Genomic DNA, 27651 nt, shown 5'->3' with positions numbered 1-27651 from the left:
CCTACATCTCTGAGCTGGCTTCCTCCTGCTCTCCGCTTACCTCTCCTCTCCCCACCAATGCCACCAGGTCCCCTTCATTGTCTTCTCTCACCTCTGTCTCCATGCAGCACCTTACTCATGGAAGCCCTTCCCTAACCCATCTGCCAAACCACCTCCATCTAATCAATTCCTCTTCTCACTTCTTCCCTCACCCTGGGAGATGTGGGGAGGAGGCTAGATAACCACTCAGCTCTGGTGTCTTACTGAATAGCTTATTATGGTCCCCCTTCCTCTGCTCCTCCCCTCTTCTGTTGTCTGTTTATGGCTTGCACTTGTGAGGGAATATGACTCTGCTTCTTTCATGAGAGGCCAACTCCATTTTAGACCACTCAGAAAATGTTATGAATACACGAAACAAGTGTCTACACCTTTAGCCTTATCCCCTTCAAGGGGCTCTCCATGGCACAGCGTCTTTCAGCAAAGATCCTTTAAGCCCATGTCTGACCAAGAAACCAAGTGAGAAGAGGCTTCAGACCCCTTTCCTCTTCATTACCTCTTCTTGGAGGTTGAAGGGGTGTGGTTCTCTCTGGGGCATTTACCCAAGCAACAGTACCACTTGTTTGGTCTTCTTGAAAGCAAGGTTTATTAAAAAGAGAGAAATGCATTTTAAAACAAAAGGAACAGTTTTCAGAACAAAGCTAGATCCAAGCGTCACAAAAGCAAAGCTGGATATGGTCCCCTTAGTTTAGTTGCAGTGAAAAGAAAAGATGTTACACATTTCAAGACATAGCATTTTCCCCTCTGACTCTCAGTGTCAGATGTACCCTCTGTTTTCTGTGTCTCAAGGATCTCCTTTTTGTGCCCAAGATCTGCTTTGCAAGCCCCTTTTTTCATTGTCCATGTCAATCCTTTTCAGCATTCAGCAGCTCTTACAAAACGGTTTAAGCCAGTTGCTGTGGTTTATCACCATCATACTAGATAGCTCCCACCCACACTCCACCCCTCGGAGGAAGTCATCATCCTGTCTCAAAGGCAATATCCACTGTATGCTTCACAGTCAGTCATTCTCCCTTATTCCCATTGTCCTTGGGAAACTAATCTGGGGGAGGGATTCCTGGTCTCTTGCCTTTCCAGAGGGCTGGTTGGAAGCTGTGTGTCCACTTGAAGGCAGACACGTTTCACCTTTGTAGCCTTCCTCTCTCCTGATTTAAGCAACGGTGTTAATTCTGAGACCAAGCCGACATCTCTCTCAAAGACAGTGTGCATTTTTGCCCTTACCACTCCCTCTTGCCAAGCCTTCTGCTTTACATTATCGACACATGCTCAAGCCAGAATTGCAAGCGTCCGCTGCAGACCCACTTTAGAGGTTTGGCCCAGCTTGGCGTTACATGTCTTGAACTCATCAGCGCACACATTTCTTTCCTTCTTTTGCCCCCTGCCATGCTTGGACCTTTGGAGCCGCAGCTGAGGTCATCAAGCAGATGAGCCATTTTGCTGTAGACAGAGGGAGGAAAAGCAGCGATCCAGGCTGAAATGGCTGCACAGAGGTTTAGGCACTACTCAATGCCCAGCAGGCTCAGGCCCTTACTCACCATTAGCAGATGAAAAACCACCATAAGATCAGCCAAGTGCAGAAAACTTTCAATTCTAGCAGTCAGATAAGTGATGGGCTTTGCGCACCCATCCACCATTCCCTTTGGCAGCATAGTTATGTCGTCTAGTGGACCCACCTGTATTTGCCACCTTGGGCCATTCCACTTTCTCTCTGGGCGCCGATGCTAACTGTGGACTGGCCGTGACTGTGCAGGAGGCTTTGATCTCAGGACTGCTCTGGGGGAAAGCGATTATCTGCTGCTGCATCTGGATTTTGACAGTGGTTGTCTGTGATGGTGACTCTTCCGGCTCCATCTTCTCCTGAAGTGTCTGTTGAGAGAAAAATGTTAGGAATGAATTGGCAGTAGGGACTAATCAACTGATGACATCTTTCACTGGAGTCGTTACAGCACCTGGTCTGGAATTTCCATTGACATTCTACAGGTCTCTGCTTCCTTAGCCAATAGGGGTGTTTCTGTTACATTGTCCACAGATGGAGAGAGTGGAGGTGACAGCTGTGCCGGTTTCCTCCCAGCGGAGTGCAGGAAGGATTTAACCGGTGTGAGGTCTAGGTACACTCTGTCTGGGTCCTCTTCGTCTTTGCTTTCGCTTTGGAGTATTTCTTCCTGCAAAAGAGAAAGTATCATCTGAAAAGAATCCTGACTAAACCCTGCGGGAAGGCACAATGTCAGTCTCACGCTAGGAAGCAACAATGTTGACTTGGATGATTTGGGGGTAACATTTACATAAGCACCTAAGTATAAGGCCCAAAGTCTCATTGAAAGCCAGTGGACTTGGACTCCTCCTAGGATTTAGGTGCTTTTGAAAATGTTACCCCGTCTCTCTATTTTTTTCAAATGAATTGAATGATGGCAAAAAGTGTTGGCCTGAGACCCGCAGTGAATGAAAACCAATTGGTTGTTATCCTCAGGTCTGGTATGGTATGGGAAGGAGCAAGACAAACTTCTTCACACTGTCCATCCTAAGTAAAGGGCCAGTGTTCACGCAAGGGCCAGTCTTCCTGGTCCCTGGCCATTCCAGTTGCAATGATGTTGGTCAAGGTTCTGCACTGAGACCACCAGACTATTTCATTCATACTAGTGAACAACTGTTAAATGGCAACAATTTTCCACCGCAACCCTTCTGAATTCAAAGCCAGCAAGCCAGACAGGAAGGACTCTGTATTCCACTAACAATCCCCTAAGCCACGCGAGTCCAAGTTACTGCTTTTGAATAAACAAGCTAGGTGAGCAGATAGGCACACTCCGCAGGGAAGAAAGGGGAATTTTCCTGAAAGACTTAGCAAATTTCCCAGGGAGCAAACGGAGTTTGACTTTCGCTGGATGCTTAAAAAGATCTCCCCTTGCATTGCTGAAGGAAACCTTGGGTGTTCGGTGAGAAGTCTCCACCCTTATAATGAGACGTATCTGCAATTCAAGCAGTCTTTATCCTTTAGCCCTGAAGTATTTTGCTGCCCTGCTAGCCAAATATCCATGCTTAAGACTGTCTTCAGCAGATCGTAGCTGCAACGCTGCCAGCTAGAGGCCAAAGGGATCAATACACTTACTTGTCTAAGGACATGGCTACATTTGCACATGTACAGTGCTGGGAGTTAAACCCGCCTTCGGAGAGCGCAGCAGAGAAAACGCTGCTGAGTCTTTACACTCTCAGCTGGAAGCCCACTGGTGTGGCCACATGACCAGCTCTTGCAATGGCTACAAAGAGCAATGCATTGTGATAGTTATCCCAGGATGCCAATGGCTACAACATGCTTTTCAAATGGGGTGGGGGGAAAAGGGGAGTGTGTTGTGTGTATGTGGAGGGAGAGAGAGTGGGTTTTGGGGGGGCTGAGAGCATGTCAGCATGCTGTCTTGTAAGTTCAGACAGCAGCAGACCTCCCTCGCCCCTCTCTCTCTCTCTCACTCAAAGCAAGCAGCATTCCTTTGTTCCGGAGCAGTTAAGCAGCCAGCTGTCAGAAACGGAGCTTTGAAAGGGCATATCCGCATTCCTACAGCGAGTTCAAAACAATGACAAGAGTGGCCACTTGATTTAAGGGGATTATGGGACATTTCCGGAAGCTGATCACAGCACAGTAATGCAACATCTTGTCCACACTGGTGCCGCGGTGCTCCAGCAGGGGCACAGCAAACGTTATTCCACTTGCCGAGGTGGAGCACCAGCAGCGCTGTAGCCGCGGAGTCAGAGCGCTCTACATGCCTTGCCAGTGTGAACAGGGAGTGAGCTAGGGCGCCCGGGTCTCCTTTATTGTGTTGTAACTCGCAGGTGTAGCCAAGCCCTAAGAGTCTGAGTGCTCTCTTGGGACTCTCCTATCCCACCCCCTAGGGCATTCAGTCGGCAGATCAGCATCACCACTGAATCACGTCAGCTTTAAAGCAACTCTCGTTGTTTCAGTAGCTCTGAGAAAAGGGATAAGGATTTGGCCTAACTAGCAGAAGGCTGCTGCCATTGTAAAGCCGTACCATGGTCCCCTCCGACAGGTCCACGTCATCGTAGAGTTCCTCCTCCTGGGTCCTTATCTTCGGGAGGTTATCGATATAGGTGTTGGGCTCACAGCACTTCCTTTGCATTAAACTGTAAATACCCAAGGAGACATGCTTTCAAAAGTTGCAGGTGTCCCCCATGTTCCCATCATGCTGCAGTGCAGCCTCCACCCCCACCCCTACACGCCAGACCCTCCAGAGTCTGCCCTCCACACTGACTCCACTGCCAGTGTATCCTCTGTGACAGAGGTAGGACTTGCTTCTTAGTGCAATCCACAGTCTCCTTGCCTCAGTCCCGCTTATGAGCGACAATGGAGGAGAGTGAGCACCACACTGCCTTCCTGAGTGCCCAGCAAGGTGTCTGCAGCTGAGCATCAGGAAAACGTGATCTGCTGCTCTTCTACTGAGATCAAGAGCCTCTTGCGTCACACAGCCACCCACCAGCTGAGGGCCAGACTCCATTCTCCTAACTGTTACCCCTCACCGGCTACAGCTGCCTAGAAGATCAAGGAATTTTTCAAAGCCAAAAGTGCTGCCACTGTGACTTACAAGAATGAATTCTTTGCAGCACTCACGATGCAGGAAATCCTGTCAGCATCAACATAATCATAGGTGAATTCTTCTGGGTCCGTTTTCGAGCCTGACTCTGATAAGAGGAGGCCCAGCCAATGGCCCATTTCCTCAGAAGACTTGGCCTACAACATAGCCAAAGAAACAGATTTTTATGGCTGTAACAGCAGTTTCCAAGATGCTTAATATGCTTTAGATGGGAAGGTAAATTGCAAATTTATTGGAGTCTGTTAGGATAAATAAACTACAATGCTTTGAAATTAATCAAATTAACATGGGATTAAGGTCCCACATGTAGATTTTTTAGTTAAATTTATATTTTAAACTAGAGTATTTCTAAAAGCAATTCCTCATTTACCTCCCTGCCAAGACCAGGGCTCTGAGTTTTCCCTGTTGCAGTGGAAGAGAACTCAGTTGCCTACAGCCCCACCCCTGCTGGAGTCTTTCAGGCAATCCAGTTTTGCAGAGGAAAGCCTGATTTTTCAATCTTTGCCCAGTAGAGGGCAGTGATAAGACTTTCAAGATTCCTAGTATTAGGAGACCTGTGCAAAACTTGAATAATGAAATCTGCAGGCTGTCTGAACAGAACAAGTTTCAAGAGAACTTGGCCTGATTTATGGGTCCGAATCAAAACCCTGTGTCCAACATCCACTGATCATTTTCTGAGTGCATGGGAGGGAGGTTGGCAATCTAAACCCCAATCCAGAAAAAGGCCCGTGTCTTTGTAATGAAACACACTGAAACCCTCGGTGTTCACCAACAGCTCAAGCCACAGGTCACTGTTTGGTGTGTTCTCAGTCCAGACAGGAATTTTGGGACTTGAGACCATCTCTCGTGGAGAACCCTGTGGAACTCCTGGTTTCAGATGGCGTTCAGCTGAAACACTGCAAAACTGGGCAGATGCAGCTGAGCATTGCTGCTTGAACCCCAATATTTCAAAGAAACAAAGCAAATCTTGGGGGGGAGGAGGAGGGGAGAGAACTCATATCAATCAAAACTGGATAAAGTTTGCACAGATCCCTGTTGTTAAAAGTCACCAGGTCTTGTATAGCCCTAAAATTAAGCAGATTTTTGTTAAATCAGGCAAAATGTGGAATCTGTATTTTGGACTCAATTCTTCCTCTACCTCCCATCCCAGTAAAATTAGTGCAACCTGGAAACCAACCAGTCAGCTTGGACCTTGGCTATGACACTCCGATGAAGTTTAGTTTGCCCTATTTACAAATTGCTGTTATCTTTTCAAACCCTCTTTAGCTTTTACATCTGCCAGCAGATATATGATCTGTGATTCACTGGGCACCTCAGACATACAGCGGCCGGTCGGCTAAACAAAACACCTTCAGACCTTGTGGCAGTCGTTTCAAGTCTGTTGTTTAGCTATAAATATTCCACTCACTGGAAAACACAGGAAATTGCTCACATTGTCCTCCTCCTACTCTAATCATGCTGATGTCAGAGGAAACTAAGATTAGAGATAAACAGTCCAGGATAGAGACAAGTGAAAGTAGCAGATCTGAGTAGATTCACTTGTGCTTTCTGGGCCAGAACCTAAAGTGGGGTAAGTGAATGGCAAGTCAATGGAGTTGCACCTGGCCTTTTAAGATTAGTGTTCTTGATAACATGAAGGTCTCTGTTTCCAGTTACCAGCAGTCCTCTAGCTAAAGAGAGGTACTTCTGAGAACGTTACTCAGCTGAGTTCACTCTGCAGGGCAGTTGGAATTTTTATGGCCACCTTAGCTGATGTGTCCCGACAATTTCCTATGAGAAACATAGACCACCATACCTCTAATTTGGCTAGTTCTTCCCCACTGTGCAGAATACGGAAAGAATAGAGATGGTCTGGGGTGGGGTCTGGAATAATTTCACAGCCCACCAGACTCAGAGGTTGCTGTGCAGATTTACTTCTATTCTTGTCCTGGTAGAAATGGAGGTGACCATTTTTTATGTGACACCAACGGGATCTCCACTGGCTGTTCACTAGGATGTTCAGGTAATCTGCAAGCAAGCACATGCTGGCTTAGTAACATCTTCCACCACATTAGGACCTGGGCTTGGAAATCACATGCACATTTGAAGCCTCCATTGGGCCAGTATGTCAACAGAGACACATCTGGTTGCTGGTTTCAAAGGCGAGGGCTCACTACACATAGGTTAACTGTAAAGGTTTGGAGCCAAATTTTGCTGTGACATGGGTGGAAAACTACTCACACTTTTACCTTCAGAATTCAGGTTAGGTTCAGAGTGGCAAACAAACTGTGGATGCTTAGGCTGCAGCGCTTCAGCGTAGACACTCAGTACAGCGACAGGAGGGGTTCTCCTGTTGCCGTAGTTAATATACCTCCCCGAGAGGTGGTAGCTAGGTCAAGAGAAGAATTATTCCATCAACCTAGCACTGTCAATAGCAGAGTAGGTCAGGTAAGTACGTTACTCGGGGGCTGTAGATTTTTCACTCCTGAGAGACATAGCTTTGCCATATAAGCTTCCCTTAGTCAAAGCTTATGCAAAACTATGGAGCCCTGTTCACCCAAAGCTTTAAATCCCACACCAACCTCTCCCTGTTGAGCGTTCAGGAACGCTATGTTTTATGTTGCTTGCTGGGGACGGAAGCACAGAGGCCTTCTACATATATCTCTGATTTTTCCAGGGGCTGATGACTGACTGGCAACTCATCCTTCATGCTGCTACCTGCTCTTGTGAGCACAATTATCTTTAGGTGCTAGGCTGAAAATACAAAATTGTGGGTTCTGTTTCATGGTAACATCCTTCCGGACACTTACTGGAAGTTTCTAGTGTCCTTTCTGGACTCTCCAATGAGCTGGATTTTTTTCTCCCAAGGTTCATCAAGTTGCTCAGTTTAAGGCCAGTTGTACCCTTCTTCTTGACTAACACAAACAGAGAGAAATGTACAGTATGTGAGTCATGTCATTGGTGCCACACAAACCATGTTACCTGCCGTTAAAGCGACACACATGCTTCTCATTCCAAACTAGCTGGCGGGCATATTTTTAAAAATCTAGAATGCTAGCAGTGAATGCCGAAAATGAGTCAATAGTAAACAAATGCCTCACTTACTCTAGGTCCTCCCCATAAACAGCACAGGCTGTGCATACCAACGGGTACTCTAATTTGTACACAACATGCAGGATGTGCTCTAAGGCCCCCATTACCGTAGCATCTGAGTTCCTCGCAATCTTTCTTTTTTAATGAATTTATCCTCACAACACCCCTGTGAGGCAGGGCTCAGCTATAAAACTCCAAGGCCCAGGGAAACTAAGGGCCAGATTTTTCAAGGTATTTCAATGCCTAAAGATGCCGATAGGCACCAAGCGAGGTTTTCAAAAGCACAGAGGTGCCTGAATCCTATTAACTGCAATGGGAGTTAAGGAATTTTCAAAACCTCCATGTACCTAACTGCCTCTTGAGGCACTTACACACCACGGGAAGTCTGGCAGAGCTGGGCCCAGGTCTCGAGTCCCAGACTAACATCCTTATTATTGGTATAACTGCAGCGCTAGCGGCTCCACTCACAGGCCAGGACCCTGCTGTCAGAGAAACGATTTTGTCCCAGTAAAAGTCCCTCTCCCCAGTACAGAGCTCCCAGAAGGGCAGGGCTGGTCTATGTTCCCTCCAGCCCCCCAGGTCCTTTGTGTTCTCTGCCTTCTTTCCCGCCTTTCCCCCTCCATCCTGCTCCCCTCTGACCCTGGCTCACCCAATCTATGGCCACCCCTTACCCTCCAGCTCACCCAATCTCCAACCCCCTTCTCTCCCCGTCCCCTCGACCTTCTCTCCCCAGCCCGTCACTGGAGGAGTAGTCAGGACGGATGCAGCAGTGGTGACCACCATGACAGAATCTTATCCCAATCCATTGTGCTAGGGGCTGTACACTGCTAGCTCTAAACACTTGACAATCCTTCCTTTCCACCTGTGCCTGAAAAAAATGAAAGTTAACATGTCTACAGCTTTCACCCGCCATCAGATCAGTTTGGAGTTCACTGTGAGTGCAACGGGCAGGGCTAGTGATCAGTAATAAACAGAAACCCATCCAGGCAAGCTTCTCCCCAGTGCAGGGGGTGAACTTGCTCTCCGTTCACTTGGAGGCAAAGTAGCTCCCCCTGCCCCACCCGGAAAGCAGATTGAGGGCATTAGATAATCAGGCTGATGGGCTAAAGAGCCAATTAGCCCATCAGGATAAAGAGACACAGGAAGGAAGTGCTCGGTGGGGTGGGAGGAGCTTGGGCTCACAGAGGCCTCAGGGAAGAGAGGGCTCTGCTGCTCTCAGGCCTTAGGAGAGGTCTGAAAGCATAGAGGGTATTGTAAATAGACTGTTGCATGGGGACCAGAGTGGTGGTGATGGTAGTGGAGAGAACTCAAATACATGGTCCTGTGAGTCTATGAGGTAAGAAGACAGAGCAAAGGAGTGTCCTGTTACACCAGACATTGGTTTCTTTTACCATCTTTTGTTTCGATGGATTCCGGGTGGCCGTCCGTGCTGCTCCCGCTCTCTGATACCACAGAATGCCTCTCGGACAAGTCCGCCTGTCAACAAGGACCAGATGTGAGCGCCCCAGGGCCAAGGCAATACACTAACAACACCAAGAATGTCTTTGCTCACGCTCACACACACACACACACACACGGTCTCTATGCTGGTCAAGGGAAATTTGGTGAAAGTATTGACATAATTACGGGAACAAAGTGCGGACATCACAGAAAGAAGCATGAAAAGTCACATGTGTCCGATGTAGCAATCCAGGCACATTTGCAAACCCAGGTCTCAAAATGTGCGGGCCCCCTACCTTGGCTGGCTTGGAGCTGTGTAGCTCGGTTGAAATCACTGGAGCTAGGTGAGGATCTAGTCTCTACTCTGTGCTTTGGAGGCCCATCCACTCCTGTCAGGCAATTTAGCTAGAGTCCTTTCCCCTTTAAATTGTAGGCCAAGCCTTTTTCATTATTATTTTTTTTTACAAATATTTTCCTAAAAGTAAGATGGGATCCATTGCTGCCTCTTTTTTTCCCATCTATCTGTCCTCCCTGTGTCCCTCACCATGGTATCTCGGCACCTACTTGGGTTTATTGTGCTAATGTGATGGCCTAACACTGGAGAACCTCCAGTTCCCCAGCTCTCAGATAATCACCTTTGTGCTGCTCCGTGGGCTCTTTCTTAAGACTTCCAACATTTATTTGTGTTGGAGATGGTCCCAGGCTTCAATGTTTGAATCTGGATCTGAAATGATCCAAACTTTTGGAGAGTTTGGATGTTGGCAAATAATTATACTAGGGTCAGGGTAGGAACATAGCTCCTGGCATGCTAGGTCAGACCAGTGGTCCGTTCCGTCCACTAACATGTTTCCACCAGACACTTCAGTGGAAGGAGCAAGAAACTCAGCAGATGGCAGTTCAGGCCCTGTATGTATATAGAGGAAAATTGATATTGTTCCAACGACGCTTCTTTCAGCAGTAAAGTTTGGTTGCATTCGTATCAGTGTCAGCCTCCTTTCTGCCCAGATAAAGTTACTGCACTGGTGTAAACTCTGCATGTTTTTTGTTAAAGGAGTAGGCTGTAAAAGAAGGATTTAAAGCATTTTACACATTGAATATCACCTCGCTAAAGATACAAGCTGTACCTTGAGGTGGGAATCTGGAACGTATTGATTTCCTTCACCCACTCCTTCAGACTGCAGACCACTGGTCTCTTGGATTACCTGCACAGAGAACAAAGCAGCAAGCTAAAAGAGTTGTTAAATTACCAATATTCATCATCTTCAGAGGTATGCAGACCATAGGCAGCAAACCTCAACATCATGCCAAAATTCACCTAATGTTAAAAACCTGAACCTCAGACCGGCTTTGTCAAAGGGATCGTGAATGCAGGCTCCATAACCAATGAAACCGGAATGCATGGTGAACAAAACTGGGACCCATTGCAAGCAAAACCAGAATTAGGGTTTGATGTCAAACCCCTGCCCTGCTTAGGTAGGGTGCAGACATAAATGTAGGTGGAGCAAGCCGTTCTGACAGAATTTCTCTTTGAGGTTTTGGGTTTGTGTGGACTGTAAATGGAAAACAAAATTCAGAGGATGCTAGGCACTAGGAGCAAAATGAGATGACACAATTTGCATAAAACCCTGGGAACTGAAATCACTAAAGCCAGGTCTTCAGTTGGTGTAAATCATGTAACTCTTCGCAATTTATTTCAATGGGGTGACACCAACTAAGGCCCTGGCCTATAAAGTTCAAATGAACAAAAATTCTGAGGGCCAAATCCTGCCTTGACTTGACCTGTTGTGACCCGAGTGACTTCAGTGGGGCTGCACTGGGTTTAAGTCAGGGCAAAACTTGGCCCTCTGTATCAGTCCAGTGGGTGTGTTGAAGGCTGCAAGTGAACAGAGCTCTTCAGCCTGCTTTGAGTTAATCACTGATCTTTGTAAAGATTCATTGTTCTGCTGCAGTTTCCATGAAACAACCATGTTTCCTGTACAGTCCTTAGCTATTCTGCGTTTGGGACTTTCTCCAAAAAGCGTTCCCACACATTGTTACAGAGAGAGGCATTAAGCATTCTTCTGTTTCTGCAGCATTTCCCATTAAACATCAATTAGACTGAAGCTGGGAGTTCAGTGCTCTCTTGCTGAAAGACCTTCTTTATTCTGGCTGGAAAGGTTGAGCTGGGGAGGTCCTCTCCATTCTCCGACATACAGATGGTGGCCTGGGTTTTCTGGGAGCATGCTTGCCCTGGACATGAAAACGAAGTGGAGCATGTGTCTATGTGCTTGCAGCTGTGAATGAGGCCAGTGTATGTCGGAAGAACAGCGGAATGGAGTCCAACCTCCAAGCAGAGCCACTGTAACGTCTATGGGAGTTGTACAGCTAAGTTCCGGTGCATCCCTATGAATATAGTAAAAGCATATAGCCTGGTACCCAAACTCTTTGCTCATGTCCCCCTGACAGTCACTCTCTGTCCCTCTCCTTCTCTTTCTAACCCCCTCTTCCTGCTCTACTAACAACCCCACACACAGTCTCCAACAACTTCAACAATCCTAAAGGATCATTTTAGACGCTTCCTTTCCTGGCAATGTATCCTCCCCTTCCTTCCCTTAAATTCAGACCATAGTGCAGGGAGCTGGAGCTTTCGCTGCTGAGCTGATACTGCTGGCCCCGAATGACTGATATCTCAGCATGCACAATCTTCTGGCAGAAGTGCTGAGCCTGAAGAACGTGGAGATGTGTGAAGAGCCCAGCATGGAGAACCCAGGGGAGGGGATGGAGAGGTTCCCTGCCAGCAGAAATGATTCCAGCAGGGTGAATGGAAGAGACAGCCATTTCACCTCCAGGAACCCGAGGACCTTCTATATTCTTTTACCTTCTTCATAGCGAGAAAACTGCAAGGAATAACTTATTCACCGTGTTTCTCAGTCAGGGCAGAGCGCAAGGGAGTGCCAAGAAGACAGGCACGAGATACAGGCAGGGCCAGATTAACCCATTATTGGGGCAAACATACACTTCTCTCAGTCTGGCGTGAGAGGTGGCCCCGGGGGAAAGGTTATGCCGGCCACCCTCTCCCATCATGATGGAGGGCTGACTGGGCCAAACCTGAATGGGGCTGCAACCCTATGTGCCAGGTGGCAATGCCCAGAGCAGGAAACTGGGCTCAGCCCCCCCCAGTAGAGGAGCTGCTCTTGCAGGGTGGTGCTCTCCAAACACCACCATGGGGTCAGGATTAGGGTTGCAGTGCCAGGGCAAAGGGTGCTGCTGTGGGTGGTCTGCGCCCCCTCAGCTGGGCAAAGGGGAGGCGGCGAAAGATCCTGCCCTATGATTTTGGCCTCTCAACACCAATTTGGGCCCTAGCCATGTGCCTAATTTGCCTCTGGGTTAATCCAGCCCTGGGTACAGGAGTGCGAGCCCAGAGGGAGTTACCCCAGGGGCACAGCAGAATGAACAGCCCCCCTTTTCCACTGGTACAGTTAATCTGACATAGCCCACCACGGTGCGATCATGTAACAAAAGACACCGGCTCTTGGGTTACAAAGTGACATAGCTCCACTCACTCTGAGCCACTGCTCTGCCTGGTCCTTGCTCTGCAAGCCTAGCACAATCACATCTCCAGTCATCGGAATGATCTTCAGCTTGTGTTCTTTCTTCCTCACTTGCTTTTCCTTGTGTATGACACTGCAGCCAAGCAAGTTCACATCAAGCTGAGGGGTGTGGTCCTTGGAGCTCTTGTAGCACTGAGAGTAGAAGGAGTAAGAGATTAAAGTAAGTAATTAAGTAAGCCTTAAGTAAGAGATTAAAAGCATGTAAACTCAACATAACCCACTTCCTAACATCAGCACAAGTGGAGCAGCATGCACATCTGCAGTGGCTGCAGAGAACACAAAGAAGGTCCAACTCAGTTACAGCTGCAGCATCCAGATGTTTTACACACACCCCATAAAAATATATAGCATAGATATGTACCCACCCTCCCACACAGCAGCATCTTTCAGATAAACTATATCTCAAGAGATTTTACTGAGTCTAACCAACATGTTATGAGTAAAATAACAGCCATGGGAGGCTGCTGTCAGAGGAGTCAGGATTAGAACAAAGGAGTCCCTGACTTGCTTACAGATCACTAGGCCACGTGTAAAATTTTCTAAAGTGCTGACATGCCTTCGGCACCTAAGCCCCATTTTCAAAAGAGACTTAGGCACCTAGGGGGGCAGATTTTTTTAAAAAGTGTTTAGGGGCCTACAGATGCACCTAGTGGGATTTTTAAAATTCTTCAGTGAGTTGGATGCCTAACTCCCACTGAGTTTAAATAGGAGTTAGTCAGTTGCCTACTTATGCACTTCTGAAAATCCCACTAGGCACCTATCTGCTTCTTTAGGCACTTATATGCCTTTGTAAATCTGTCCCTAAATGCCACTGGTTTTCCATGTGATGTAAGCTTCTAAGTGCCTGATTCACGTTTGAAAATCGTATTTAAGCACTTTTGAAAAATAGGGAACAGATATTCGATAATGGGCTCTTCCACCTAGTCTCCAGAGGTAGAACATGAGCCAAGGGCTGAAAGTTGGAGCTAGACAAATTCAGACTGGAAATAAGGTGTAAATTTTTAACAGTGATGGTAATTAACCAGTGGAACAATTGACCAAGGGTCATGTGGAGTCTCCATCACTGGCAATTTTTAGAACAAGACTGGGTGTTCTCCTAAAAGCTCTGCTCTGGGAATTATTTGCGGGAAGTTCTATGGCCTGTGTTATACATCAGGTCAGACTAGATGATCATTGTGGTCCCTGGGCTTTGGAATCGATGAACATTTTACCCCACATCGTTTTCTATAACAACTAACAGCAATACTGCTCTACCTGCTCTTTCGCCTGTGGTATCACCTGCCTGTATTCTATTGGCTATGTTACCGAGTGGAAATCTTTGGAGAATTCCACATGGAGGCTAAGTGGATATTTCTTAAAGCATCTGAATTAAAATAAGACTCTCTGCCATATGGGAACTGAGAAGCCACTTCCCACTCCCAGTCTGAGAAAATAGGTTGTTATTTGGGGGGTGAGGGAGGAAATGCAAATGTTTGCATACCAGCAACCTAGTGTCCTTAATGACACACAGCTGTTTGGCCCACTGTCCCAGCCATTTCTTCCTCCAGAGGAAAGCACAGATGCGGGCATCTTTCATCAGCTCAATGGTGGCTTCAGTGGATGGCCATTGGTGGGTTGCTGACTTCCCTTTGCTGCTCTCTTCTTCATCATAGGATTCGTATGAGCTGCTGACTGCTTCTCCGTCTTCTGTAAAAAAGGCAAAGCTGGTCACCAAGTGTATTTCTGGGTGGTAATTCCTGTTTGTTTCATGCATGCTCACATCAGGCAAGTGAGAGTGTCCTTACAGCATGCCACAGTCACAAGCAGCTCAGGCTCTGCCCCAGGGCTTTCCTCTGTTGAAGATTTCCTAAGGCCATTTTCTTAGTGAATTTGATCTCCCAGCATCCGGTTTTTCCTTCTAGCCCAAACTGTTGCTTTGATTTTTTGCGTCTGAGATTCTCTCTTTGCAAATACTCAAAGGAGTCTACAATTTAAGAGTTTTCCTCAGATGCCCTAGCAGATGTTGGTTGTATTTTTCCAATTATATATTTTATATACTCAACTAGAAGCCAAAATTTCCAAACCTGCAACGTGATTGCAAGCTATGTCCAGTTCCTTCCAAGTCAGCCCCTGCCTCCTATATGTAAAAACAAACTCTGCAAGGCCATGCAACAAGCAATGAGTCATTGTATGTTATTCTGTGGTTCCCTTTCTGGGCCAACGGCTATATCAACTCAACCTGGAACGTATGGCAAGACATATATCTGAGCGGTGGCACCAGTGAAGGGATGTTGAGTGTGGCAGTAAGAAGTAGTAATAAACTACAGCCTTAAATAATAGTGATTGTTTTTATGTTCAGTCAAGAACAGTATGTAACTGTCCATTACATTCTTAATAAGGAGTGGGATTTCAAGAATGCTCAGCCCTGGCTTAACTCTGTTCCCACTGAAGTCAAGGGAAACAGTACCATTCAAATGAGAGCAGAGGCCAATGCTGACCGCGTTTGAAAATTACACCCACAATGTATAGTGCTACTCAGCTCTGATGTACATAGGTCATGAAGGTTTTCAGAAGGAGAAGATGGCTGGTCATTGGTGCAAAGTCCATTGAAGTCAATAGAGAGACTCCCCAGCAACTTCCAGGAGATTTGCAATGAGACCTAGGTGTTCATGATACAGATGTAATCTGCCAGCCACTCATTATTAGTGGGGTTCACATAGATCCATCAGAGGCATGCCCCAAGATATGTGCACCTCATGTTTAATTCGTGCATGTTCATCTCTACTGAACAGAATTACGATATTGATCTCATTATGCTGCTCTGATCAAGACTTAGTCAAATGTCCACTCAAGTGCAGTGTTACCGTAATATTGTAGGCATTTCTGAGAGAAAAAACAGAGAAAATACACCGCTACCTTGATATAACGCCACCCGATATAACACAAATTTGGATATAATGCAGTAAAAGCAGTGCTCGGGGGGAGGGGGGCTGCGCACTCCGGTGGATCAAAGCAAGTTCAATATAACATGGTTTCACCTATAACGCGGTATGATTTTTTTAGCTCCCAAGGACAGTGTTATATCAAGGTAGAGGTGTAGTTAAAACACTTTACTGTGATTCCTTGAAGCATTATCTGGTAAGGTAGGTGTATTCATTTTTAAAATAAAAGTAACTGAGAAGCCACAGCAATGTGACAATATTGCTCCCAAAATCTCCCCCAATTAAGTGTTACACGATAGCTCCAACAGGTGATTAGTGCAAAGCAACACTAATTAAGCCAGTGTCTCAAAAGGAGACTATCCACTTCAAAATTCACTGAATGCCCATGGGTATCGTGTTAATGGCCCATCATCAACCGATCAGGTAGTTCAGCTTTCAAAAGACGATGACTGTATTATTTCCTGCATACATGCCACTCTACAGCTTACCTCCTAGAAGACTTTGGAACAGATCCTCAGCTATTGTAAATCGGCATGGCTTCACTTCCAGAGAACTATGCCCATTTACACCAGCTAATGATCAGCCCCTTCACTGGTTGCAACATCTTCATCTATAAAAAGCAGTGCCATTCAGATGTACTCTGATAAAAAAAACTCTTTCTATATGGGATGAACCACTGATTGGCAAAAAGTGATTGCGAACTTCTGAATATCTCCCCCACCCTACCCCCGCCCTCCTGAATGGAAACGTATCCATCCAGGATGACAATGTGCCAAATGGGGGTGGTGATCCATCTATGCTTGTAAGAGAGGAATGCTGGTGATAACAAAATGGATAGTTTGGGCAGGGGATCCTCTCTGCTACAATGACAATAAATAGAAAGACAATGCCAGAAGTTCAGGCTTTGAAAACATGCCGTACCCATGGTTATTGTGGCATAAATTACTCCCTCGGTAACCTGTAACCCTGTCCTGGCTCCTGTAGCAGCGAGCCTACCAAGAATACCTGCATAGTCACAAGCAAAAAGAGAGAAAGAGAGAGAGAGAGAGCGCACATATTTTACATTGGTCCCCCTTGAACCAGACAATTCCTTTAAAAATGACCGTCAACATTAAAATCAGCTGGTGCAGATGAACTATTTCAATCTGAATTATTATTAATTAGGCAGCCATATTGTCACTCACATTCCCATTGTGTTTCATAACCTGCCACGCAATTACGCAAATGCAGTGCAGGGGTAGACTGATAAGGATGGAATCCATCTCAGCACTGACTTGAAGCAAAAGAGGATCCTAGTAATTAATGCAAATGTAACGAAGGGCAATGGCATTCTTAGATTATGTGCAAAAATACTGCGGATGAAGGAACAGTCACAAGACCTAACAAGCCTGTCTTTATTAGGTTCATTTTAATTTATTCATCCACCATTTGTTACGGTGTCTTTTGGTCCCACCTCTGATGCCACATGACTTGCTTATCTCCTCAGCCCATCTGGAGGATTTGCTTTAAATGTCTCTTCTTGGCAACATATTTGCTAATTTTATTAGTGCTGCTATTCTTGTTTTAATTTACTACATCCATGTGCTTGGAGATATAAGACTTAAATTCAAAAACTCAGTAACAAGAGACGAACAGCAGCTCCCCAGCTACCTGCATCTTCACAACTCTGCTAGGAAAGGATGCCCTTCTATAGCATCCTTGCCCCAGGATCTCAAAGCACTTTCCATCACCCCATATGAGAGAGATAAGTAACATTATCCCCACTTTACAGATGGGGAAATTGAGGGACAGAGGGTCCAGTCTTGCACCTGTCAAAGTCAACAGCAAAACTCCAACCTCAGAGGATGCAGGATCAAGCCTATGGAGATTTAAAGACAGAGCTAGGATTTGAACTCAGGTCTCTTTACCCAAGCCTTGTGCTGTAGCCATTATACAACAAACTCTCTCTTTCCCCTTGTACTATAGCTCCTCTTCAGCCACTTAATTAAATTTCTTCCTAACATCATAATCTCATTACAGATCTCCCATCTAAATTTTCATTCACCTAAAGTAGCTGCCTGAACTGTGAACTGGTCAGAGAGTGACTTTCACTAGGACCATGGAGCTTCTTGGCCAATTCTTAAGCTTTTTCCTTCCCATATAACCCCCCTGAAAAGGCATCTGTGCATAACCACCTGCAAAGTGCCTTATTTATGTCTGGGGCAGATACGAGCTGAGGAGCCCTGTGGTTCTGCAGTTAAGATGTGGGTAACAATACTGTCTACTCTAACATTCAGGATTTATCTGACCCTGCATATTCCCATCCCAGTTCACTTTATGGGCCTGATTCTCCTCTCATGCCATTTTATACAGGTGCAACTTCATTAAAATTATAGGCTATCAGATGTAACTCCATTAGCTAGCCATGATCTCTCCCAGCATAAATGACAAGAGGAGGTGGGCCTATGAAGAAAAGGGATTCATTTGGCAAAGAAGCCTTAAAACACAGTCCAGGTCAGCAAGCAGCCAAAATAGGGTTCTCATCTCCTACTGTAATTTGTTTCCACTTTGGACTTCGCAACTGTCACTGTGCTATGCACGGTGGCCGTAGAGGGAACAGAATTCAGATCCTTCCCCTAGCACTTGAGCTAACAGAGAATCTCCACCAACTGTTTGCACTACAGGGCCTGTGGCACAGTTGAACTGTTCTGATTCCATCCAGCAGAGGGCAGTGGTGTACGCCACCAAGTTCATTACCATTTTAGTGTCCAAGGATGCAGCGACCAGTTTGCAAGTAAAGATTTGGCCTCACCAGAGCCCTCACATTTAAAATAGTCAGGAAAGACAAACAAAGCTACCATCTGAACTAGAAGAGTATCTAAAGAGCAGCTGATGCCTAGGAAGGAGAACACTAACAGCTAACAATGACGCATTACACTCTCCAGCCAAAGATCACCTTTACTCATGTTGAATAGCACCTTATTCCACAAGTGGCCCCATAATAGATTTCAGACCCATCTGAGTCAGCAGAGCCATCTGAGGAGTAAGGGCTACTCAACATAAGAAAGGAGATCAGAACACGTCCCATTGTTCTTAACCAGTGAGCCTCAACTCTCCCAAGACAGGTACCATATATACTCAATCATAAGCCGGTTCATTTATAAGCTGACCTCCCCTCCTCAAGATGGATATGTAAAAATGCAAATTTTTTATGACCCATTCATAAGCTGACCCTATAATTCAGGGGTCAGCAAACTTTGGCTCCTGGACCATGACGATAAGCAGCTGGCAGGCCGAGATGGTTTGTTTACCTTGCGTCTGCAGGCACGGAGGTAAACCTAAGTAAACAAAGTGTCCCAGTGCGCCAGCTGCTTACCCTGATGGGCCAGGACAGCAACTGGTGGGGACATTTTTTTGGGGGGGAGAAACTGTGAATCAGAGGAGTAACCCCTGTGACCACCCCCTCATGACCCTGCCCCTAGCCCATGACCCCCTCACTCTCTTTATCCCATCCCTTCCCACCTTAGCTGGGGAGGGACAGGGAGGATATCTTTGGCCTGGCTGGAGCTGCTCTGGCAGGCTGGGCAGCACGGCCGCAGCCTGCTCTGGCAGGCCAGACCGGGTGACGCAGCCGTAACGTGTTCCAGTGGGCTGGGCCGGGCAGCACAGCCGCAGCGTGCTCTGGCAGGCCAGGCAGCACAGCCACAACCTGCTCCAGGGGGCAGGGCCGAGCAGCACAGCCACAGCCTGCCAGCCCTGAGCTGCAGCTGCTTCGGATGCTGGGGGGAAGAGCAGCGTGGCCAGAAGCAGAGAGACTCTGGCCTCGCCTCTTCTCTTCTGGCTCTGCTGCCTCTCCTTGCTCCCTCTGTTGGGGAGAGGGTCTGTGTCCCACCTCTCCCTCTCTATACCCATTCATAAGCTGACCCCCTTCTCTAGTGCTTCCCTTTTTTACTAAAAAACTCTGCTTATGAACGAGTATATATAGTACTTGGCAGTATGATTATATCCATTTTGACAGAGGAGGAAACTGGGGCACAGAACAGTTGAGTGAATTGCCCAAAGGGGCCTAGCTACCCAGTAACACACTGGGGACAGATCTCAGGAGTCATGACTCCCAGTCCCCTGCATTTATGCCATTCATTGGTCTGTATAACACGGAGCACATTTCTCATTTGTCTAATGATAAACTAACAATAGCAGCCACTAGACAGTGTTCCTGGTAACCAAAATCTTATATTTCTGACACTACCCCAAACCATCTTAGCCTGTTCGCTGTATGCCTCGTGCCTGCATAATCATTCACTAGAAACTTCTCAAAACAAAGGTGCCATCACAGTTATTAGAGGCATTCCCTGCCAGTGCATATGCTGAATTAAATATCCTGTATTGCCAAGCAAAAGAGATTTCAGTAGAATTCTAGTTCCCCCCCCCCCCCCGAGGTTTTCTATGCACAAAAATGTTGGTTTTATAAAACTGTCTGAGTAACATAACCCAGTTTAATTGGCATATATACGAGATAGAACACCTGGCTACATATGAATAAGTTTGGTGCATGTCCCTATGTGCTGTGCTTCTCAGCAGAGTTGGACAATTATCTTTTCCTATGCGCATGGCAAAAAATATAACTATTATCTCACTGCAAAGGCAATTGGAAAACACCCCAGCATGTATAATGCTTTCTGGCCTGAATGATGCCCCAAAGCAAGTTAGAGGCAGTCTTGGGCTGGCAGGTGGCTACACACAATTTAAAACAACAGGAAAAGAAACAAGAGGTATGACTCCCTTTTCTTTTTACCTGCTAGCTAATTCCCAACTTTATCCTGTGGGATGAAGTTTACAGCTGCCTTTTTGCTTGGGTAGGGAAAGAATCTGACATGAAACTGGCAAAAACTGGAGGTTTTTTTATTTGCAGGAGGTGGAGCTGATGGTGAATTTTTTGTCAGCAGAATTCTAATCCTTGGACTCAGAGCACTGGGGAGCATGACGCTGTGGGGCATCTGTGACTCAGAGGCCCACTTGCAGTTCACTGCTCTGTGTCAGCAACTCATCAGGCCTGACACGCTCATCACAGCTCGCACACTGGTATCAGGATATTTATTTAAAAGTGACATGTAATATATCATTTGAAATCTAACACCACGCTGGTCATTAGCGTCAGACTGAAGTGTTTGTAAAAAACCCAGTAGCTGAAATAATGGATATTGTCTGATATTATGTCCTGGAGACTCTAAATAGAAAGGTGGCAAAACAGGTTTCTTCTGTATAAAGGGGAAAGCAAATATGGTGGCAGATGCCCTGTCCAGGAAAGAGGGCTCTGCCCCGCCGCCTCTGGGTCAGCCAGGGGCCAACCCTCCTACGGCTTGTAAAGGAGCAGGCGTGGCCATAAGCATCCCTGTATTCCCACCCTATTGCAATAATGTTTGTATAAAATATCCATTTTGAGATATCACTTGAAAACTAATAACTCACTGACCATTAATAGTCTTGCATGATGTGTGTGTGCAGCATGTATTAAGAGTTATGGATATATGTTGGAATTATGACTAAGATATGTCTGGGGCAGTTGGTAAACAGGTCTGCCTTAGACAAAGGAACATGTATTGGATTCTCTGACCAGTTCGGTCCTCAGGCAAAGACAACAAAGGTCTATTGCTGGTTGTAACCAAGGCTAGTGGAAGCCAGAGTGGGCTACAGACAGGCCGCTAGGGTGAGACCTGCTGAACCAGGGCTGTCTAGCTCTTCAGGAGCCAGCAGGCTTGTAGACTGGTTGTGAGCACCCCGGGCTGTGAGCTACAGCAGCAAAGCATTGTAAAACACCCAGGGTTGCAGGGCAGGTGGGGACACAACCCCTCCCTCAGTGGTCTGCATAACAATATCTTGCACTGTCTCTGTCAAGGCTGCAACACCAAGCACTGAAAAAAAAAATCAACTACTTTTCTTTCTAAAAGTGTTTTACCTACTGATCCTGCTGGAGGTAAGATTTTCTCTGCACTCACAGGGCCCAGTAACCACCCCCAAAGTGCTGATCAGGAGTAACGGAGCAGAATTTGGCCCACAGTATTCTAACTGGAGCGGAGCCATTTAGATAAAACAACATCTAGAAGCCAACCAGTCCAGGGTGAGGTTTGGGAAACCCAAACCTGGCTTCCTCATTACAGAGATAGGACAACCCTGAAGGCTTTTATCTGCACCGCCCGAAACTATGGTGACTTAGAGAAAATGGAAACTAATCCAAGCCCCCAATAGCTAGCTGCATCGGGTCCCATGCTGCCAAGGCGGCACTGATTTGAACATAGAAAGAGATTGATGCAGATGGGGTGATAATTAGGAGCTAATACTCCAACTCACTCCACTTAACTGCACCTAATTACATCACTCAGCCTAGCCTCAAACTAATGCCAGGTCTACACTACTCATTTACTGCAGTAGAATTACATCGCTCAGGGGTGTGAAAAATCCACAGCCCTGAGTTACGTAGTTATACCAACCCCAACCCCCCATGTAGACAGTGTTGGGTCAGTGGGAGAGCTTCTCCCACCAACATAACTACCACCTCTCGCAGAGGTGGAGTAATTAAGTCGACAGGAGAGCTGTAGCTCCCAAAGGCTCCCTCTTAGAATCAGGGCCTCCATTGTGCTAGGTGCTGTACAAACACCTGGAAAGATACAGTCCTTATCCCGAAGAGATGGCTGTCAACATAAATTAACCTCGCATAATTTTAAGCGATGTCCCCCACTTTGTTTCTTCATAACAAATTTTAAAGCTCAGGGTTGCACAGTTGGGTCTAGTGCTGCTCACCCAATGGTAATGAATTCTGATCCAAATCATCAGCCTTACTTGTTACCCTTCTCTGAATTCCCTGACTTTGGTACACAAGACTGAAAGAGGGGACAGTCTAGTGATCTAGATCACTGCAGTTTATAAACTGTCACGCTTTACGTAAAGGGTACACTTATAAATAGCTCTTCAAAATGTATTAATTTAAAACTGTTTTAATAAATGCTTCAAGATTGATATAAAGTCCAATATACTCATTGAGTTCACAGATTTCAAGGCCAGAAGGCACCATTAAATCTTCTAGTCTGATCTCCTGTATTTCAGAGACCATTGAATCTCATACAGTTACCCCTGTATTGAATCTGGCTAAAGCATCTCTTCCAGAAAGACATCCAGTCTTGATCTGAAGACTTCAGGAAATGGAGAATCCACCAACACGTATAATATTTTATAGCCATCTATAAGACATACTGGTCTTGTCTATAGCAGGCGTATAACATCTACTAGTCATTTATTAATCCTTTATAAACTATAAATGTACCCTTCTTATGACCAGCAAATCCACAGGAATCAAAAAAGAATTGTATGAAAGTAGTTCTGTTTGATTGTTTCCACAAACATTGAGTTCTGCATCTCACTCAGGTTAATGATAGCCATGAAAAGCCGAGAACTGGCTCTGACGTACCATTCACAGAGATGTCATATGGCTCAGCCTCTTCGTAATATGCCTCTGGAGACTCAATCTTGGGGATCGAAGGCAGTTTCATTTCTGCAATCTGTGGAATGAATGAATAAAGCAAGCATATTTTGTAGTAAAGAGCTGAGCACTCCGAAACTTTGAACAACCCTTTTTGGTAATGCTAAAGTGTGGCCTCACGGAGGAATCCTTTTAGACGTGCAATTCATGACTTCTAGATAAATGGGTTCAGATTCAAGGAAAGACACATCGGTTAGTGCTAGTATTTAACTGGTTTTCGATATACAGCTCGCTGAATTAGGTTTAAAGGAGTATTGTGATGCTGCACTTAGCAGTTCTTATACAATGTCACAATGTTGTGGTGCTTTAAATAGGCAACGCTTCAAATTTCCTGAAAGCCTCAATTTTGGGGCTATAGGACAGACCCCCGGAAAAACTGCAGGCAGCTTGTTCATTCTAACCATGGATCTGATCCTGCTGTCCTAGTAAATGTCCTCCCTTCCATTAGGTCCAGAAGGCTGCACATACGCTATCCATTTTGATTAGGGATGTAGTTCGACACTAAGGAGAATAGTTATGGGATACCTGAGTGGAGGACAGTTGGGAGCAGAGGTAGAACTATTACCTACCTTTAGCCCAAACAGGCATTAGAAGTCTATTACCCTGTCTCAAGTTCCCTAACTGAATGTCACAGCCCAGGGGTCACATGGCACAAAGTCCCAAGTTAGGAAACAATCAGGCGTCTTTAAAGTCAATATGAGCAAAAATGAAGGAAGTGGATAAACAAAACTAAAGTGAAAGGAGCCTTTGAAAAGAGTCCAAGTGCTGGAAAAACCCTGTTTCATCTGCCAAATCCCTCCCCAAAACAGAAGCTGGCAGAGAAAACAGTTCCTTGATCCCTTGGAAAGACAGGCACATGAGCAAGACGGTGGGTAAAAAACAAACCCATTTACTTCTCAAGCCGTTCATATAACTGCGCTTGACTTCACTGAGCTGCAAATGTGAATGCAGCAGCAGGAGGGGCTCAGATCCTGCGGTGAGGATTGCAACATAAAAACCAGCACAGAACAGGATAGTGGATGGAGTTACAGCCCACACGAGGAGAGTTGGGGGCGGATGATGCTACCATCCTGTAGCTTAGCCCTGCTCCTCAATTTGTCCAGCACCAAAGATTTCCTCTCACATGCCACGCATAATAGAACACAATCTGCATTTGCTCAGGACCAGCGCTAAGGGTTTGAGCGCCCTAGGCGGACGGCAATTACATCGCCCCACTCGCTGGTCCCGCGGCTCCGGTGGAGCTGCCGCAGTGGTGCCTGCGGAGGGTCCGGTGCTCCGCAGCTCCGGTGGAGCTGCTGCAGTGGTGCCTGCGAGTGGTCCACCGGAGCCGCGCGAGCAGCCGACCGTCCGCAGGCACGACTGCGGCAGCTCCACCGGAGCCACGGACCAACGGACCCTCCGCAGGCACCACTGCAGCAGCTCCACGGGAGCTGCCTGCCTCCCCCTCTGGCGGCGCCCTGACCCGGGGACATCCTGGACTGCGGGCTGCCACGGCGGCTCCCTGACCCAGGGGACACCCTGGGCTGCCGGCTGCCGCGGCGGCGCCCTGACCCAGGGGACACCCTGGGCTGCCGGCTGCCGCACAGCTCAGACTCCCTCTCTGTCCCAGCAGCAGCGGCTGCTCAACCATTTAAAAAAAAATTGGGGGGCACTTTTTGGCACCCCTAAATCTCGGCGCCCTAGGCAACCGCCTAGTCCGCCTAAATGGTTGCACCGGTCCTGCATCTGCTATGTTCATGTAACTCAGTTAAAAACAGCTGAAGGCGAGTTATTTTAGCTAGTGGCAGGTGATTCTCTTAGTACCTGGGTGATGATGTGCTCTGGATTGCAAGTGTATGAGCTAGATTCTAGTTGGTACCAGCATAAGACATCAGCTCTGGTGAGGATGCTGGGAGTTCCATCAAGGACCAGCCTGCAATAGCCCTATACATAGGGGCTGAAACCTCACTTGTCTGGAGTAGAGATGCAGCCACTGGCGGGCAATGACGGGGACACGTCCCCTGCTCCTTACTATCCTGTTGATGATCTGTATAGCACAGGGCCAGGAATTGTGCATTCACTCCTGGCTGCCCACACAATTGTTTGTCAGGGGAGAGGCGAAGATAATGGGCCAGCGTCATCACAATGTGGGCAGGGCCAAGGGGGGAGTGCGTTGATTCAGCGCCCCCCTCCCACCTCACAGCCTCTGCCAGCAGAGTGCCTGTGGAGCACTAGTGCAAATTACAACTGCACTCCCTCCCTTGGCATCAGCCTCAAGGAGAGCAGCGACAGAGGCACTGCCTGCACTCTGCCGGGATGAATATCCTCTGGGGTGCCTGGGGCTTGGGCACAAGAAGGCATACCTCATGCCTCTCTGCACCTAGCACACCAGGTAAAGCTATAGCAGGACAGTGCTGATTTGCCTTTGCATTTTAGCCCAATGGCACAATGGGTAATAGTTGTTTATACATTTCAATTATTTGCCTGTTGGATAATACTTCTTTGGCTTTGGGGGACTAGTTTTTTTGATTATTTTATTTTTGAATTCTTTGATTTGAATTTTTAAATGTTTAGTATTAAAGAGCAAGGGTCAAGTCAAAATCTCTGGCAACTCTTAGTTAACCAGCAGCCTCTGGCTAATGGCTGGCTGGCACCTCTGTCCTAACTAAGGGGCAGATTGATGTTAGCATTTTTGCCTAAAGATCCGCAATTGTTCAATATGAATTTTGACACAGGAGAGCCATGCCTCGCAGAGCTGCCCTCAGGCAGCTGAGGACATGGCCCATTGTCTCAAAGCACTTTGAGCTCTCTTCAGCACGATGTATAAAATGGCCAACGTCTCTCAAGGCATAGGCCACAGTTGAAAGACTAGGCTAGATGGACCAATGGTCTGACCCATTATGGCCGTTCTTACTTTATGTTCTTATATCTATAGCACCATTCAGCCAAGAGAGGAATTATTGTGTTCTTAAATTAACCCACTAACCGGGACTGTTGGCCAACCAGGCTCTGAAGGAGAATATTAACACTGCAGTATTCCCAGTCTAGCCAGTATACAGGGATACAGTCTGGGTTAGTGATCACAGCAGTGACCTGAGACTCAGGACCTCTGGCTTTGGCTAGCTAGCTATGAGCAGGCCCATGGCGCAACCACGGGCAAGTTCCTGGCCCTTCTTGGTCTCTACCTCTGCAAAATAGGGGTAATTCTTACTTACCTTTGCAACATGCTTTAAGGAGAGGCCCTCTCCATATAGAGCTGTTAGGCATTATTAGTGTACTTTCCATTCCGTTTTTGAGGCTATACGGGGAATGTTTTACCAACGTTTTCCTACAATATTTAAATGCTTAAGAACTTCAGCGGAAGCATTAAACGCTCAATAGTTTTACTGGGTGCACTTCCTCAGCCAGGGACTAGTGCTATCATTGAAGTTGGGGCAGACTGGTGCTTGCAGCCAGCTAACATTGTACGTGGCAGAGAATTCAAAATGATAATCAGATCGGGAAGACATCGCTGTCTACATAAAAACTCGTGCTGTGATTGCTTCCTATGCTGTCCACCACAGTCTCAGGGGAGGGGAGGGGACGGTTACTTTGTTTAATACAAACAATGGAAACCAAAGGGGACTACGTGGGACTAGGCTTCGGCTTCTTTAGAGGTTATTTTTTTCTCTTTACCAAAGGCGTGGGCTTCTTTTGTCTCTAGCTTAGATCAAAAATATACTGTACTGTGTTAGCCAACCCAGTCTGGTCATTTCAGCACACTTGTCCATTTCACAATGGCACAATAAAGCAGGCAAACCCTAACAAACATCTGACACTATTGTACAGGAATGGCCCAGAGCACTGCAGTTTCTATGCTAATAAGTGGGAATGGTACGAGAAGACACTAGTGTGTTTTCACAGGGACAACTGGCAGCATGTGGTGAAAAGCAGAGCAGAGTGCAGAACTGCTAGTGAGTGCTAAGGCATGGGAGAAGAACAGGGAGAGAGTCGAATTAAGTACGATCCAAAGCTCATAGACATCATTGTCGTTATTTGAGGTTTATATTGCGATTGCACCTAGAGGCCTCACTCAAAACAAGGGCGCCGTTGTGCTAGGCACTGTGCATACACATAGTCAGCCCCCCATTGATTTCAGTGGGCTTTGGATCAGACCCACTTATGCTGGGCTCTAGCACTGAAAAAGGAGCCTAGAAAAGAAACATAGTAAGTGCCAGATAATGAACAGCTATTCCCAACACACAGGATAATGAACACCCCGACATCGTCTTATCGTTCTACAAGCAACTTCCCACACTTGGTTGTAGAGACCAGTGTGGTTCCTTTGTAGCTTTCAGTTTTTGTGGTCTCTGTTCATTAATCTCAGCCTCCCTGAGAGCATCGCTCTCCGGCCATTGCCCCTTTCTGAATCAAAGTTCAAAGCGAGGAGCTAATGTGGTTTTTCAATCCTGACCATGCTCTCTATTCTCCCTCCACAAGTTCCTGGGGTTCTAATCCACCTCACT

General features: G+C 46.6%; 1 protein-coding gene across 5 annotated transcripts in view; it reads right to left on the bottom strand.

Moving 5' to 3' along the window:
• AFAP1L2 (actin filament associated protein 1 like 2) overlaps nt 1-27651 on the bottom strand; it is a 125291-nt gene that overhangs the window by 7612 nt on the left and 90028 nt on the right. For 3 of the 5 annotated variants that reach the window (XM_050958958.1, XM_050958959.1, XM_050958960.1), the window contains exons 5-15: nt 23096-23186; nt 14214-14419; nt 12686-12865; nt 10268-10345; nt 9095-9179; nt 7421-7525; nt 6427-6638; nt 4623-4768; nt 4053-4164; nt 1986-2198; nt 1710-1902 (exon numbers count right to left, since the gene is read on the bottom strand). In XM_050958958.1, coding sequence (XP_050814915.1) covers nt 1710-1902; nt 1986-2198; nt 4053-4164; nt 4623-4768; nt 6427-6638; nt 7421-7525; nt 9095-9179; nt 10268-10345; nt 12686-12865; nt 14214-14419; nt 23096-23186 — 1621 coding nt within the window. Of the gene's footprint in view, nt 1-1709; nt 1903-1985; nt 2199-4052; nt 4165-4622; nt 4769-6426; nt 6639-7420; nt 7526-9094; nt 9180-10267; nt 10346-12685; nt 12866-14213; nt 14420-16575; nt 16660-23095; nt 23187-27651 lie in introns of those variants that run through there. The other 2 variants (XM_050958962.1, XM_050958961.1) reach the window with 2 other exon arrangements.

The sequence above is a fragment of the Gopherus flavomarginatus genome, chromosome 6, assembly GCF_025201925.1.
Source record: "Gopherus flavomarginatus isolate rGopFla2 chromosome 6, rGopFla2.mat.asm, whole genome shotgun sequence".
Taxonomy (NCBI): Eukaryota; Metazoa; Chordata; order Testudines; family Testudinidae; genus Gopherus; species Gopherus flavomarginatus.
This window is presented reverse-complemented; position numbering and strand designations above follow the sequence as displayed.